Source organism: Haliotis cracherodii, unplaced genomic scaffold, assembly GCF_022045235.1.
Source record: "Haliotis cracherodii isolate W230 unplaced genomic scaffold, xgHalCrac1.p SCAF_1, whole genome shotgun sequence".
Lineage (NCBI taxonomy): Eukaryota > Metazoa > Mollusca > Gastropoda > Lepetellida > Haliotidae > Haliotis > Haliotis cracherodii.
The window spans coordinates 59,128,293-59,144,657 of NW_027266264.1; the positions used below are offsets into that span (position 1 = coordinate 59,128,293).

General features: G+C 41.9%; 1 protein-coding gene across 1 annotated transcript; it reads right to left on the reverse strand.

Moving 5' to 3' along the window:
• Positions 1-2,393: 2,393 nt before the first annotated feature.
• LOC139466230 (uncharacterized) lies at positions 2,394-15,922 on the reverse strand. The gene is made up of 18 exons (XM_071248156.1): positions 15,679-15,922; positions 14,941-15,089; positions 13,891-13,986; positions 13,230-13,386; positions 11,698-11,743; positions 10,977-11,126; positions 8,920-8,975; positions 8,186-8,323; positions 7,894-8,065; positions 7,555-7,665; positions 6,443-6,661; positions 6,007-6,223; positions 5,478-5,707; positions 5,189-5,276; positions 4,041-4,169; positions 3,337-3,426; positions 2,980-3,159; positions 2,394-2,496 (listed from the first exon to the last, which is right to left on the reverse strand). The coding sequence occupies exons 1-18, from the start codon at positions 15,870-15,872 to the stop codon at positions 2,399-2,401; spliced, it is 2,520 nt and encodes an 839-aa protein (XP_071104257.1). The 5' UTR covers positions 15,873-15,922; the 3' UTR covers positions 2,394-2,398.
• Between the last annotated feature and the right edge of the window lie 443 nt (positions 15,923-16,365).

Consider the following 16,365-nt stretch of genomic DNA (forward strand, 5'->3'; position numbering starts at 1 on the left):
CTGATGGAAGAATTACAACTTGAGGATCCTGAAGCTTTCATGAACTTTCTGCGCTTGGACATGGCCACATTCCATGAGCTGTTAGCAAGGGTAGAGGACCGTCTCACCAAGAATAGGACCCGATGGCGTGATCTTGTGTCTCCTGGACTGGCTGGCTGTGACATAAAGGTTCTTGGCTTCTGGAGATTCATACCACTGATGTTTAATTTCAGACTTGCTCACAACACCATCTCAGGGATTCATGTTTCCGTGTGTAAGGCTATTTTGGATGTCATGGAAGCCGAGGTTATGAAGACTACAAGTGGCAGAGCGATTTCAAGGAAGATGGCAATTTCCACATGTCTTGGGTGCTCTTGGTGGTAAGCATATCGCCATAAAAAAGCCCTCGAATTAAGGCTCTACGTATTACAAGGGGTTCTGCTCCATTGTATTAAAGGACCTGGTTGATGCAGATTACAAATTCCGATGGATTCAGGTTGGTGATGTTGGGTCTAGCTCCGATAGCCAAATATGGAACCACTGTGCCCTCCACCAATCAATACAACAGGGACTCTTGGGTATACCAGATGCAGAGCCTTTACCATTTTGATGTTGATATACCCTATTACATCATTGCAGATGATGCCTTTGCCATGCAGAGTTGGTTAATGAAACCATTCTCTCGCCGGGGACTGGCAAACGATAAGCTAGTATTCAATGATCGCCTTTCAAGAGCTCGCCGTGTGGTTGAGAATGCCTTTGGGATACTCGCAAACAGATTCAGGTGTCTGCTTGGCACTCTCCAGGTTCAGGTAGATACTGCATCTTTGAAAGTGAGAACGTGTGTGGTGCTGCACACCTACCTGAGAGAAAGGAACCCCTCCAATGATGTCATGATCCTTCATGAAATGAAACTATTTACATCATTGAGTAGTAAAATTGTCATGTTCGAGTTTTTGATCGAAACAAAATAGTCCTTTTTATTATGACCACACACCCTTTTGTGCACGTGCTATAAGTTATCAATTTATAATCTTTGCAGCCAAAATGTAGAGTACGGCCCAATAGTTCTGACCCTCCTTTTCACCCCTTAAATTTCGACAAAATGATCTCAGATTTTGCGTGAATACTAAGCAAAGATGTCTTTATCAAAATATTTGAAAACCTTAAAAGGATAAGATTTGACCGATTAAATACTGTAAAGCATCTTTTACTATATACAAGCTTTATCTTTAATTGAAATGAGGGTCTTCCAATATCTATTTTCACATTAGATTCTATCTATATTTGAAAATAGGACCTTATTTACAGAATTTTTTTCAAATGGCCTTTTAATAGGAACAAGCAGGTTGTTTTGGTTTGTTAGCACAACTCTCCCTGTTAATAATTTGGCTGTTTTGATATCTTATCATATCAACAACATCACATTTGTATTTTTTATTTCAACTATATGTTTAAAATACAAACAAACATGCAAAATAAACATACAGGGAAGCATCAAAAGTCTTTGATCCTCCAGGCAGTGGTGACAGTGGTTGCCAAACAGGAACAAAGGTCAACCCATTCCTCAAAACCTCAATTCAAGGAAGTCCTGTAGTGAGTGTGCTGGAGGTGCACTTGAAGACCGCTTTGACCACACACACGTGCACGACCCGAGGCGGGGGCGACCACTCCCAATAGTAGTTGCTGAGGGTGGCCCAGTTGAACATGTAGTAGAACAGTTTAGCATACTGTGGATGCTGTGTCATCACTTCCCACGTGGTCTGCGAGCCAATCGGATATCCGTGTTTCGCCAGGTCTACCTGAATAAGAATGTATGAGTGATTATTTTTAACGCAAGTTTCAGCAATATATCTAGCAGTATTAGGCTTTAAGCTTACGAGTGAACGCTTTGACCACTTAGCTCCCCCTCCGCCAACTTGAAAAAGACGGACATTACGGACCTAGCGGACGAATATAGGGGACTCAACGAGATCTAAGTGTCTGCTGTTATATCAGATATTCCCTATTCATAATAAAGAATAAAGCTTGTGAGGCACCCACAGCTTTGGACTTATATTCAGCAAGATTTTCTGATTTCATTGTATCCTTTAACTTTGGAGTTCATCCATATTGCCACGTACGTAGGTTTAAGAGCGAAGAGGAATGAAATCAGTAGATTTTAGTACTTACCATGGTGAACAATGTACGGTAAATTCGTGAGTAGTGGTCTTGGTTTGTCACTTCCATTTTGTTGTGACTCCGTTACTTGTTATAGAGATACTAACTTACGCAGGTATTGGAATCATGAAATGTTTATTATATTGGTTGCATCCATGGTAGTTCTGGTATTAACACGTTAACTCAGATTGACCAAAGTGTCTTTGTCTTGATGATTTCCATACAAAATGAAACACAGTGAAGTTTGTGAATTTTATTCTCATAACTGTGTGCGGCAACAGGTGGCGTAGGCTACGGCCCCCATCTCCCCGTACAGTCTCTCGGCTCCATTCACTGCTTCACACTGTTCCGAGTTATCTGCAAGAGCATTACCTTGGAGCGTCTGCATTACAAGTCAGTGGTACCACCAAAACCAAACAGTCCTAAGTCTACAGTTCAAAACGGGAGTATTTGTGATATTAATGTGAAAGATTATTAATATTCTTTTAAGTATATTTCAGCATTATATTTATGTAATATTATTAAGGAACATTCAAATACATGTTCCAATTTATTTATAAATTTAGTTTTTGTGCGTCATCAGTGAATGTTTTTCGGTAAATTGACTTATGTGCATTCAGTGAAAGGTCATGGACCCATAATACAATTATCATACAAGTAATATAATGAAGTTAACAATCAACCCACATCATTATCAAACCTATATGTAAGAAATGTTTCTCAGTTTCTAAACGTTATAGAAAGCTAACACTAATGTAGGGATGTTTGGAATAAAACGCTTGGTTGGAGGAGGTTTCGAAGGTTTTGAAGTTCATTGAAATGTAGTGCAATGCCGTGTACCGCTTATATAGGCCCCACTCAGTTTAGCATCTTCTGAGTAGGCAGAGCATCCCACGAGGTGCCAGCCAGAGTCACATGACACAGACGTTGTGTCCCCCAACTTGTGACCCGAGGGAGGGGAGACCTTCACGCGGCACATGAGATGGGGAGCCGCGCAACACACTGCCGAGGACTGCAACCCTGCAGTGTAGTATATGGAATGGACTGGAGGGTTCAGTTCCATTTAATATAGAATGTGTACATCTATGTGAAAAATTGATTCATTTAGTTAAATATCACGTTTATGTGGCTTACGACCAGACTGGGTCAGCTTATTCATAATTGGTGTATATTATATTACAATGTCGACATACTTACCTCCTTTGTTTTCAAAATTCTGAGCAATACAGGAATGTGCTGATGGGAAGGCTCCATCAGATAACCGGAAGAAGGTGTGCGCAGCACAACCTGATATGGAAGAGGTACAGACACTTTAAAGTGCCCCTTGAGGTGTAAATGTTGCTGATATTCCTTGCCATATTAAATCAGTTTGAGTCGGTGATTGTATTCTATATTCCTTATTAAAGTAAGACTCACACGTCAAAGATGACAACATACATCCTCTGGATTCTTGCTGTATGTGCGACATTTGGGATTGTTTATGTGAACTCTAACACTAACACTTGAAACTTAGACAACGTTAATTGGGGGTAACGACATTTATCACTCGAGACGTCACCCCAGTGTCCCGCATTGCGGCCATTGACGTAGGCTCTTGTTTAACAATATGTTTCCCTACTGCGAATTGACAGCCAACTCCTTCTTCTGCCTGCGCCCCTTCTCTTAAGACCATGTACCCTCTGTCTGTTTGCGTTTTGCCGCATCCTCGGGCTTTATTGGATAAGAAGTGAATTCTGAATACATGAATTTGAAGGATTAGAGTGGAAACGTCATTTTGTAGAGAATCGTAAGATGTCTACGTCTTCATGGGTAAAGTTCTTACCAAAGTTACCAAAGCATACTTGTTTAAAAACACCTATACACTTCTATTTCAGAGGATATTGAGACACGCTTTTTCTTACCAGTGGCATACATGTTGTTCTGACACCTAGTCTCAATTCTCTGGCCGAGGACATCCAGTGAAGGACCGGACGTCCGGTAGTCACACTTGAGACCCGTCAACATGCAACATCTTGCCACCGCCTGGAGAGCTGTGAGAGAGACAAGCAACGTACCCAGAGAGACGACAAACAGTTTAGTCATAGCCAACTGAAACGAGATCGGGTGGGATGATTTTTGTTATCATTCCTCCATGTTAGAATTGTGAGATCCGTTCGTACAGAAGATATAGTACACAGAAAATCACTGCATCGAAATATCTTTTTCTTCTCAAAATTAATCCCAGTGGAGACAGGGTCGCCGAAGATCGATCTCCATTACCTCCAATCTCATTAAAATCAGATCCTAGTTCTCGCTATTGCTAAACAAACATCTGAAGACATCCCATAACGGGTCACGTCAGAAGGGCCTTTCATCCGACCAATCAAAGCGTCGCTTATCAGATCATGAAAGTGACAGTCGGAATGTGTTTTCTTAGCAAGCAACCTCGAAAACGTTAACACGGGTATTCCGAACGACAGTTACAGTCTGTATGACTGATTTTGTCAAAATTATCGTCTACCTCTCGCTACCGTGCGATATGCATTTGAAAGGAGGATGCTTTGAACAGTATGTGGAAAGCACTGCCATACAATCTCAACCATATATTGGACATTTCGGAATGTTCGTTTGTTTTAGTTTTGAAAATTTTAATCGATTACTGTGTCAACATATTTTTCAAGCGTAGTCTGAAATGGAAGTCGTCAGGTTGAAATGAGTGGCGTAAAGCTCGAGAAAGCTGCTTTCTAATTGGCTGATGTCGACTTCTTGTTAGTCATTTCAGTGGTCGGTCAAAGTTCGCGAAGGTCGTTCTGACAAGACCCGAAATGGGATGTCGTCAGATCTTAGAACCTAGATCTGATTTAAATGAGACTGCATTACCTCAAGCTTGTCGCAAGAGTCGATTTGGCATTGAGTAAAAATATGATGGAGTGTGTGAGTGATGTTCATAATAGCACATGTTTCAGGCGTTTTAAACACTTTTGAAAACATGTTTACTATAAAGAGGTATCAGAAATGTCTATACTTCTACACGTCAGAATGATGTGCGATAATTTACAGCTTGACTCACGTGCCGTAGGTGACCCTCCTTCATAGGCCCCACATGTGGCTCCAGTGTGGAAGGATATTTTCTCCCCATCGGTTTGATCACGATTGTCCTTAAAAAAGAAATCGTTGCTGAACTCTCTGCTTAAGCAACTCGGAGATGCAATACCTTAATAAGTTAACATTATGATCAGGTGAATGCAGGGGAATGCAGGTGAATGCTAGATGGGGAGTTGTATCAATATACTCATGCTTTAACTATAACACGGGGTTATGCAAGGAATCAAACTCCGTGTAATCTGGCTGTCACTCACCTTCACCTTTCCTGAGCATCCAGTCAGGACGTACCCGGAAGGACATCCCACTTCCGCCTTCTTGTCATCTGCGACTTCAGAAAATCCTGAGTATCTGGTTAAACATTTAAGCTGATTGGAAGGGCCGGAAGTCATGTGACCAATTGTTCGTTCATTGATGTGTGTCACAGGATGGGGTACCGAATGATGGTAATCAAGGGGGGATGTCGCCGTGGGGATATTGATGATATCTGTGAAAGAACCAAACCTGACGTTAACCGAAAGCGTGGCCAGGTATCAAATAGTTTGTTCATTGTATCACGTTAGTCAATGTCCAAAAGATACAAATACATGCATTTGGCAAACACGAAAGCAGGGCAACAAAACTCTATTTTTTTAAATTTCATTAATATTCAGCTTTCTAAAACAAACGGTCTACTGCATCACCGGGTTTGCCATGGTTATTGACCATACAGTGTTGAATTTCATACAGTGTATATTATTTGTATTGTGAGATTGATTCATAATAGTAGAATGTAACAGAACTCACGGTTGACGTTGGTGATCTGGATGCTAACTTGTTTGTCTTGTTTCCCGAGGGTAAAAGTCTGCTGCATCACTGGGTTGCCATGGTATTTGACGACCACCCTGTAGTCTCCGTGGAAACCACTGACGTTAAACTGTGTCCCTGATAACACCCTGTGCGTGACATGCGTACTCCATTCTTTGTAGAGGAGGTCGATATATCTCTTTCCTGCTGCGTTAATCTAAACCATGCATGTTTATTCTACATTCCACCAGGAAATTGGAAAATACTCGATTTTGACCACGCTAACGCTGTTTCCAAATTCAAATTTACACGGTTAAATCTACAGGTTACCTACCACCACGTACTGAGTATGTTTATTTTCTTAGTTATATAATCCAGGTTCACACATCAAAGAAATAGCAGTCATAAACAAATTCAGTTGTATAATAAAACTTACATGGAACTGGGGTCCATTAACAAGAGCTGCATCCGGGCCTCTCCAGTGATGTTCATCCCAGAATCCCCAGAGTATGATGCCCTCCACATCCGGGTGACTGAACACAATGCGCAATGCCGTGTCGTACCAGTCAGCTCGGGTATTTTCGTCACTGGCCACAACGTCCATCTCGGTGACCCACAGAGGCAGGCCAGTTGTGGCCAACATGTCCAGACGTCTCTGAAATATTGCTCAGAAATATGTACCAAACTCGCTGAAGTGGTAAAATCAAAATGAAGCACAAGCGTGAATAAATTAACAATTAAATGATAAAATATATATGTCATCCACCTAAACAAATATATACTACCATCCATGACTGACTAAACTCTAGTCATATGTTTCTTTTCAGTAGTATATAATTATCGCTGCCATTAAATATAACACCACTTTCTGTCTCGGGGATTGTGAGCCAACAGGATTAAAACAAACTCTGATAACTGGCTTATATTTTCTAACATTTGTGTCTTTATTCATTTATTTGCTTGTTGTTTAACGCCGCAGTATATGGTGGCTATATGCCGGAGGTCTGGAAATACTCGAGTCTGGATCAGACAAGCCAGTGATTGACATCATGAACAGCGAGCCTGACACCCGATCACATACTCGCCTCTTAGGAGAAGCATGAGTGGCTGTAGACCAATTCAAACCCGTATCTTGTGCTTACAGTTTTAGTTGAAGACATGTTAAATAAGAACAATGTTGTAATTTGATGTGTTGTTCATGCCATTAACACGACTACCTAGGTTTTATTCAAATACATCATATATTGCCGATCTTGTTTTCCTGCCATCAAATCTTTAAAAAAGCATTCACTACACCCTGCATATACTTAGAACAAATTCCAGGAAATTTCTTCTCATAAAATATAATATCCACATGCTTCTCAGACAATATATTTCATTTTCACATGCATACCGAAAGTGATGATGTTAGCTGCTGTTTTATTGATAAGTATTGACTCAGTAACACTGTATGAAATGAGGCGACTGACTGACCTGCCTACCTGGACATGCGTTGAAGGTCCATGTAGTGTACAAGTGTCTGTAAGTTATTCTTGATTGTCTTATTACCTTGATTAGTGTTGGATCAGGGGCCTTGTAGGGTGTGAAGTGGCTCTCGACACCCAGTCCATACAGACCGACATTGGCCGATTTGAACTCCTTAGCCTGGTCCACGTATGCCTGATGAGATAATTATCACTGGAACAGTTGTACCTCACAGAACCCTATACAATATCACTATTTTCCAGACTGATTAAATAATAAGTTTATAACTCCAAAACCAATAACCGAACAACCACTACGCTAGAGACAAAGTGTTTCCACTTAAATCAGGTTTTCAAAACACAGTTATTATTGTAACGATCATGGAAATTACCCGTCTACAATAACCCCGTTTTTTGTACTCACCGATGTCAATGTGCCTCTCGCCACAACATTGGCATCATTGAGGAAGAGTTTGACACTGGGATCTGCCTGGTGCAACTTGGTGAAGATCTTGTGAGTGAAGAATCTGTCTCCAGTGTGTTCCTCGAACCAGTGGCCGTAAAGATGCTCGTTGTTGACATCCCAATGTTGCAACCTGTTTGATTAACAACAAGGTAAAGGAGATTGGATTTGTTTTTCGAAGAACAAATGAAGGCTTCTGAGCAGCAATTTTGTTTTGAAGCTTAGCATGTTTACTAACTAATTTGTGACTTACTTCCCCTTGGTGTCCTTGACGATGTACTGTATCCTTTCATCCACTGCCTGCTTCACCTGGTCGGGACTCATACCCTGTACCCACGCTGGTGTTCGACGAGCGTTACCCCAGAATATGTTGTGACCTCGTATAGATATTCTAATATCAAGGCAAAATAAATACACAAAATTAAGATAGGAAAGATGATAGAAGATGTGCTGCAAGTGCAATAGAAAGACTTTTAAAGCATATCATCAGGGTTTGGAATTTAATATGAATTTAGAACACGTGCATGAAATAACAAAATAATGGAAAGACAGCCAAACCATTCATATACTCAATTGAACTCAATGATGAAACAAACATGCATGGCACCATTAAATAGGTATCAATCGCATTTATCATCAATCATGCACACACAAACGCATTAATGAATCCTCAACGGAACATTTCACAAAACGTGTAAAACTTCTACTCGGGACGCTTCATCATACGAACTGGTAATTGGCAGCTGAATCTCTGAAATGTGTCATATGATATGTAGATTCATGTTTTTTCTCAACACTTCACTCAGTTGAGAAATATATCTACCCTTCTAATACTGTAACTTACACATGTTATCAATGCATGAAACATGTATCCCAAGATGCCTAGCCTAACAGAAATACATGTACATGGAAATAATATTGCTCACACCATTACTACGAGTGTCATTTAATTATTCGCCCCCTGAGATCACATCCGAATAGACCTACCCATGCTGGTGAAGTAGATTCAGTGTTTTTGTAGCATTCCCATAGTCAGGGTCGTGCTAGAAATACAGAAGTGCAGAATGTTCTCACTTGGCCCTGATTATGATCTTTGGGTGGCTGTACAATGCCAAAAGTGGCAAACGTCTAGAATGTTCTGGGGTATTACTTAACTAAGGTGCACATCCTCAAGCAATCACCCCCTGTCTCCGTGGCCTGTGCTGAACCTGGAGTAATATTACTGAGTGTTTGGCACCTGAGTTATCTTCAACGCTGTAGCCACTAATTGCACTCCTTGCATTGTCTTGGTTCAAGGCCGTGACGGAAGTGCTACGTCTTTTATGAACGGGTTGTGAGAGTTACGATAGTCACAGATGTAGGATAGTTCAGTCAAACAGGTCCATGTTTCTATAAAGTCGCACGACTGCCGTTAGTCTGTTAAAGATATGCACTTGAGTTTAGATTAAAACTCTTGACAACATACAATTAACCCTGGTGTGCACTTTACTTTTCATAGGACAACTGAATATAGCAGGACAATATACATTCAACAACAAGAAAAGAAAAATACAGACTTGACTTGAGGTTATCGTAGGTTTGATGTTTCTTGTCTGGCGCCGCACCCATCAATATTTCAGCTGTATAATGATGAGGAAGAGAATTTATGGATGTCAACTTCTTTATGATGAGAAACACAACGTATATGCTTACTCCTTCATCAGGTGAATGAATTATATGAGGCAGAGATCATGTATATGTACATGTAAGAACAACAATGTATACAAAAGGTGGACACTTAACACGGGAGGCCAACAGATAAGTGGCGCTAATAGGCGATGAACAATAGACAATAGAAGCCAACACTTCACAGTAATTAGCGCTGGTAGATATGGACAACTGGAATTACCTAGCAGTGATAATTTACTCCTGACTTCCCGTTGTCCATAAATATCAGCGCACAGTCAATAATATTCTATACGACTACACACAACTATCACACCAAGGGCAACAGGTGGAGCTGTCTTGGATTCCCTCACACATAGATATTCATTGAAATGAAAAAGCAGACACACTAGCGAAGCTAGCTCTAGACAAAGCGGATGTACAGCCTATTCCCTGGACTAGAGATAAAAAGCAAAATCAAAGCCTCCATAGCCCAAAGATGGCAAGTCCAATGGTACGCAAGTAAGATCGGCAGATGGCTATAAAAAATTTAACCGATCCACCAAAAGCCATACTTATACTCCAATGAAAGGACAGTTGAAATTGCAATCTCACGCCTCAGATTCGGTCACAAAAAGCACTATGACAAGGTATGCCCATCTTGCAATTAACCTGAATGCATTGCTCACTTAAGACTGGAATGTCAAGATCACACCCCAGCCCGAGCTCGGTTAAAACAAGAGTTGCAGTTAGATCCGCTATCTATCGTAGATCTCCTAAAGCCAAGAGATGCAATAGCTAAGGCCAAAATAACACTATTTATGAGTGATGGACAGCTACTCGAACGTATATAAACAGAGTAGCCAAAGATAAAAATGAAGACTTATCAATATACGAAAATAGAAATCATATCAATGCAAAAACAGAAATTATGTGAATACCAAACTCGCAAGAGATATGTGTACCCTACTCACACACATGAGTCCCAAAGAGGGACAGGTCACCCAGGTAAGAAGGCGACCTCTTATACACTTACAGCAGCAACAACAATATTCATTCACCTGATGAAGGAGTAAGCATATACTCCCAAACGTTGTGTTCCTCATAATAAAGAAGTTGACATCCATAAATTCTCCTCCGTATGTGTATCACTTCAAAATGCCTTTCAAAGATTTGAATTATGATGACCTGCAAATAATTGAGTCTGAACCAGACAAACCAGTGATTGATAATAGAAGCAACGATCCAAGTCTACCGGGTACAATGACACAATCAACCGAGGTATTCAGTCTGGCCAGCCTTTTAATTCAACTCTTCCTATAGACATAGTTTGATGGGCACCTATTCTAAGGTAGAATCCCCACATGGTTCTGAAGTAAGGACGTGTTTGGAAGGTTTACCCGTGGTTGATGATTCTGGAACCAGTAGTAGTCGTTCTCGGTGGCCCAGTTGAACATGTAGTAGAACAAGTCGTCGTAGTGCGGGTATGTAAACATCTCATGATATCGCGTCTGGGATCCGAATGGGAAGCTGTGTTTCACCAAGTCCACCTTTGTATGAGATTATATAAATGTTCTTGCACAAGTTAATGTGTGGTTCTGAACACTCAATTGTGGACACAACTGTCGGGCATAAAGTATTAACTTGAAATAGGAAATGGCCGAAAAATTAAAAACGTTATCAAAACGTTAACGCGCTGACAACAGTCGCTGAAACACTGCAAACACAAGGTCCAAAACACAACTATGATACCCGTATCGCTATTTACTTTTTTTTCTACCCGAAGCGGATTTTTTATCATCCAAAACTAGTTTCCAGAGGAGATATCGTCAGTTTATTCTCCGAGGAGATATCACTAGGGTGGATTACATCACAATGCTTTGCAAGCCATTGCGACGTCACAGCCAAATGATATCGCTTATCTTTCTGCTGGTTAGGTGTACTTTTACACTCTATGCACTGGTTATCATTGTTTACATACTGAAAAACAAGTTATAAAGCCTAGGAGGTATGACTTTTTGTCGACTCGTGTTGATATGTTTGATGTAACAAAACCCACTTATGTCAGATTCTCTATGTGTGCCCCTATTCCCCTATGGGTGTATCGCCATGTCCATTTACCTGAATATCAAGGTCAGCGGTGGATACATGTGGCGGAGCATGGACGCTGTAACAGACATGTCCGAAATGGCGTCATTGAAATGCTTTTGAATTATTTTACGCTGAAAGAAATACCAAACATTTTGGGTATGTGAGTCTGGTTGTCCAATACAAACATAAATTGGGTTCTTGAAGTTGACCTGTGCATTCGGTCTGACGAAGGAGCGCATTAACCACAAGGCTACCCCAATGGAAAAAGGTGTATGCACGTGTAGAATTGTGATCTGAAAGCATGTGATGAGGAGACACGCGTGTGATTGGGATCTGAACTCATGTCATGAGGAGACACGTGTGTGATTGGGATCTGAACTCATGTCATGAGGAGACACGCGTGTGTTTGGGATCTGAACTCATGTCATGAGGAGACATGTGTGTGGTTGGGATCTGAACTCATGTAATGAGGAGACACGTGTGTGATTGGGATCTGAACTCATGCGATGAGGAGACACGTGTGTGTTTGGGATCTGAACTCATGTGATGAGGAGACACGTGTGTGATTGGGATCTGAACTCATGTCATGAGGAGACACGCGTGTGTTTGGGATCTGAACTCATGTGATGAGGAGACACCAGGTGTTTGGGATCTGAACTCATGTGATGAGGAGACACGCGTGTGATTGGGATCTGAAATCATGTGATGAGGAGACACGTGTGTGTTTGGGATCTGAACTCATGTCATGAGGAGACACTTGTGTGATTGGGATCTGAACTCATGTGATGAGGAGACACGTGTGTTTGGGATCTGAACTCATGTGATGAGGAGACACTTGTGTGATTGGGATCTGAACTCATGTGATGAGGAGACACGTGTGTGATTGGGATCTGAACTCATGTGATGAGGAGACACGTGTGTGTTTGGCATCTGAACTCATGTGATGAGGAGACACGTGTGTGTTTGGGATCTGAACTCATGTCATGAGGAGACACTTGTGTGATTGGGATCTGAACTCATGTCATGAGGAGACACGTGTGCGATTGGGATCTGAACTCATGTCATGAGGAGACACGCGTGTGTTTGGGATCTGAACTCATGTAATGAGGAGACACGCGTGTGATTGGGATCTGAACTCATGTCATGAGGAGACACGTGTGTGATTGGGATCTGAACTCATGTGATGAGGAGACACGTGTGTGATTGGGATCTGAACTCGTGTAATGAGGAGACACGCGTGTGATTGGGATCTGAACTCATGTGATGAGGAGACACGTGTGTGATTGGGATCTGAACTCATGTGATGAGGAGACACGCGTGTGATTGGGATCTGAACTCGTGTCATGAGGAGACATGTGCAAATATAGAACAAATGTCGCCAAAGAGGGAGTTTCATTACACCTCATTAAACATACTTTTAGAATTTAAAAGTTTTATAACAGCAATTCATTTCACTACTCGGCAATACTGTAGAAGGATTTGAAGTACAGTTCATCCTTTACTTCGAACAATTATATACAAATGACCATGTGCAAAACTATTTGACAATTACAATTCCATACCTAAAGTGAATGTTGTTCTTCCTGAGCTGATTAATCCTCTTGTCGGCCTCAGACTTCCAGTTGCTGTCCTCGGGTATTTCCGTCAGTGACATGTCATCCACTCGGTAATTGACGGTTTTGTCTGGCCCGGACACTCTCAGTTCTATGGTCTTGTGATCTGAACCAGGAACATCGGCACAGTTACCAATGCATCTGAGTATAATATACTACACAAAATATATAAAGGATAATCTTAACAAAAGGTGTAAGCGTCCGACTATGGCAGTGCGTTGCTTCGGCTTTGTACTGAACCGGAGACTGAATAGCCTCTATATTGCTATCACCCTTATAACGCACAGTCAACTAAATCTTACAATTCGTGACAATATAACATTTGCATCAAGCGTGTTACGCTTTTTTTTCTGGGCCCCGTGGGGCTTCAGGATTAGAATTATATAGTTCCCCAGCAACCTATACTAAGTGACCAAATGGATCGACGGGATCGATGTCTTGGCTGATAGCGTGACACCGTACCTTCACGGCATGGATCGTTGTTCACAATATCAATCACTTTATTGTCTGTCCCGGGCTTGATTATTGACAGACCGCAGTCATATAAATGGAATATTGCTGGCTTGGCTCTAACCAATCAACCAATCAACCAATCAACAAACAAACAAACCTGTCTCCTGGAACATGAAGTAGCCGGAGATGGAGGTCCAGCCCTTTTGGCTGTACATGGCATTGTTCTCCACCACGTCCACGTAGCTATGGGAACCTGGGACAAACGCAGTCTACTCAGTGCCTACAAAGTTGGCTTTAATGCCATAAACAAACATAGTTTAAGTTCTGTCACGGGGGCGCGGATGGCCCAGTCGTCTAAGGTGCCGCAATTCGCTGTGCAGAGTTGCGTCCCTTGGATAAGCCAGAAACCTATGATTGTGGGTTCGAATCCCGGTTCGCCCCGATTATGTTTCTAGGTTTGTCAGCACCATATCCGTGCCCGTGGGTTTTACCGAAGAGGTAAACGTCTAAGACCCGCATCACGTCGCGCTTTCCTCCCACATATAACTGGAATACTGTTAAAAGGGACGTAAACTCAACTGACTGACTGACTCACTCAGTTCTATCACGACATTTAACAGAGTAATGATCGGGCGAAGCCATGAGTGACGCAGGTCATACACATTCACCGCTCCATGAAATCCAAAAAGGGTACTATGATGACAAATCATACAGGCGAATGTGGACTTCCAACCCCAAATCAGCGGATCCTGGCATGGCCAAGGAGCGTAACGTAGCACTGTAACTTGCGGAGCTTTAGTCTACTGTACCAACCGTGCACCGAGTCATTCCTTAACGCAACAAGATCAGTGTCGTCCTCTAGCCATTACTATGCTCTATCCCTAGAGACAATTGTCATCCCAAGGAAATATGTCCAGCAGGGTAGATGTGAGGGAACTGTGAAAACTGCATTGGCTATCATCCGGGGTCATTGCTTCGACATTAGTGCAACGTCAATACATATTTAGAATGTACTAGTCTATTACCTCGAGTACATATATATTCAGGTATGGTATAGCACTGCCATTTTACTCCGCTGACGTTTCTCGTGTTGGACAGGCAGATTAATATTTTTATTTTTTTTATGCAATGAAGATGTCGGTTGTTGACGAAAATGACGACTTTACAACACTGATCTATGTGAAGAAAATTTGCTCTTTTAAGTTACCATTATGAAGCTGAATGTCCATTAAAATGGCGAACTTCTGAAAGATCTTTCCAGTCACATCGTTCAGCTGTTTGACACGGGCCTGGACGAAGTAACGGGTGTTGACGTGGAGGGGAGCCATCTGTCCAGGCCCCGCCCATGCAGCAGTTCTGTTGACAACATAATAACATAGATGTATGAGGATGAGTGAGTGAGTGAGGTTGGCGTAACGCCGCTATGAACAATATTTCTGTTTCTGCGCGTCAGCTTAATTTGGGAAGATAGTGATGTAGATGTTTATCACTTTGAGGAAATTCACGAACACGGGTACGGTGCTGACAAACCTAGACACATAATCAGGGGGAATTTTGGATTCGAACTCACTGTCATTGTTTCCACTAGAGCCTAGTGAGTGCAACTCAATAAAGCGAAATCGGTGACTTAGTGGACTAGGCCACGATGCCTTCCCTCCCTATGCAGTTCCAGAGGACCATAGTTGATGGCCGTTTTGTATTTTTAAAAGGTACGTATATGATAGCACCTTAAATAGCTCAAGCTTTAATACCTTATCACTATTATCGCTGGCTAACAGACACACATCTTCCAACTGTACCTGATCAGCCAATCGCGCAAGGAATAGCGAAACGTACCGATTATGCCAGGGTCAGAGGTGGACCCAGCTTGATGTTCAGCGTTGCCCTTACCGTGATGAGATTTCCACCGAGTGCTTTCCCTCCACATGATCAGCGTTGCCCTTACCGTGATGAGATTTCCACCGAGTGCTTTCCCTCCACATGATCAGTGGACGAACGCATCTGACATCCTCTGGCTATCCAACTAGAGTGGATGTCGGGACTCTCGAAACCAGGGTCTTTGAACATTTCCGCCGCACTACCCACCAGAAGCAGGCAATAGGACAGTCCGAGCACTGCCAGCAAAACACGTTCCGACATCGTGTGTGTCTTCAGGTGAATGTTAACCGACCATCTACACTCTACATATTACCTGCCTGGACTGTGTATGGAAACATCTGCATACTGATAAGATAACGCACATTATATCCTAACTAGCGTCTAGTCGATGAAATTTCTTCAGAAGATATCGTCAGACTTTATATAGGAACAGTAAGTGTTAGTGTTTACATGACAATAGCCTCAGTAGATTAGTCATTGGTAAATGCATAGTTACGTAAATGAGTGAGTATGGTCTTCAGCGACTTTTAGCAATATTCTAGCAACATCACAGTGGACAGAGGAAATTGGCTTTACACAAAATACCCATGGGAGGAGACGAACCCGGGCCTTCGGTTGCGTCCCTGATCCGTTTCGAATCCCTGTTTCTCCCCGACTATGACCCTTGGTCTGTCAGTATCATAACCGTGATTTTTATATTCACGAAAATGGTAAATATTTATGTTCGGTGTCACAATAAACTCTCCATCACACC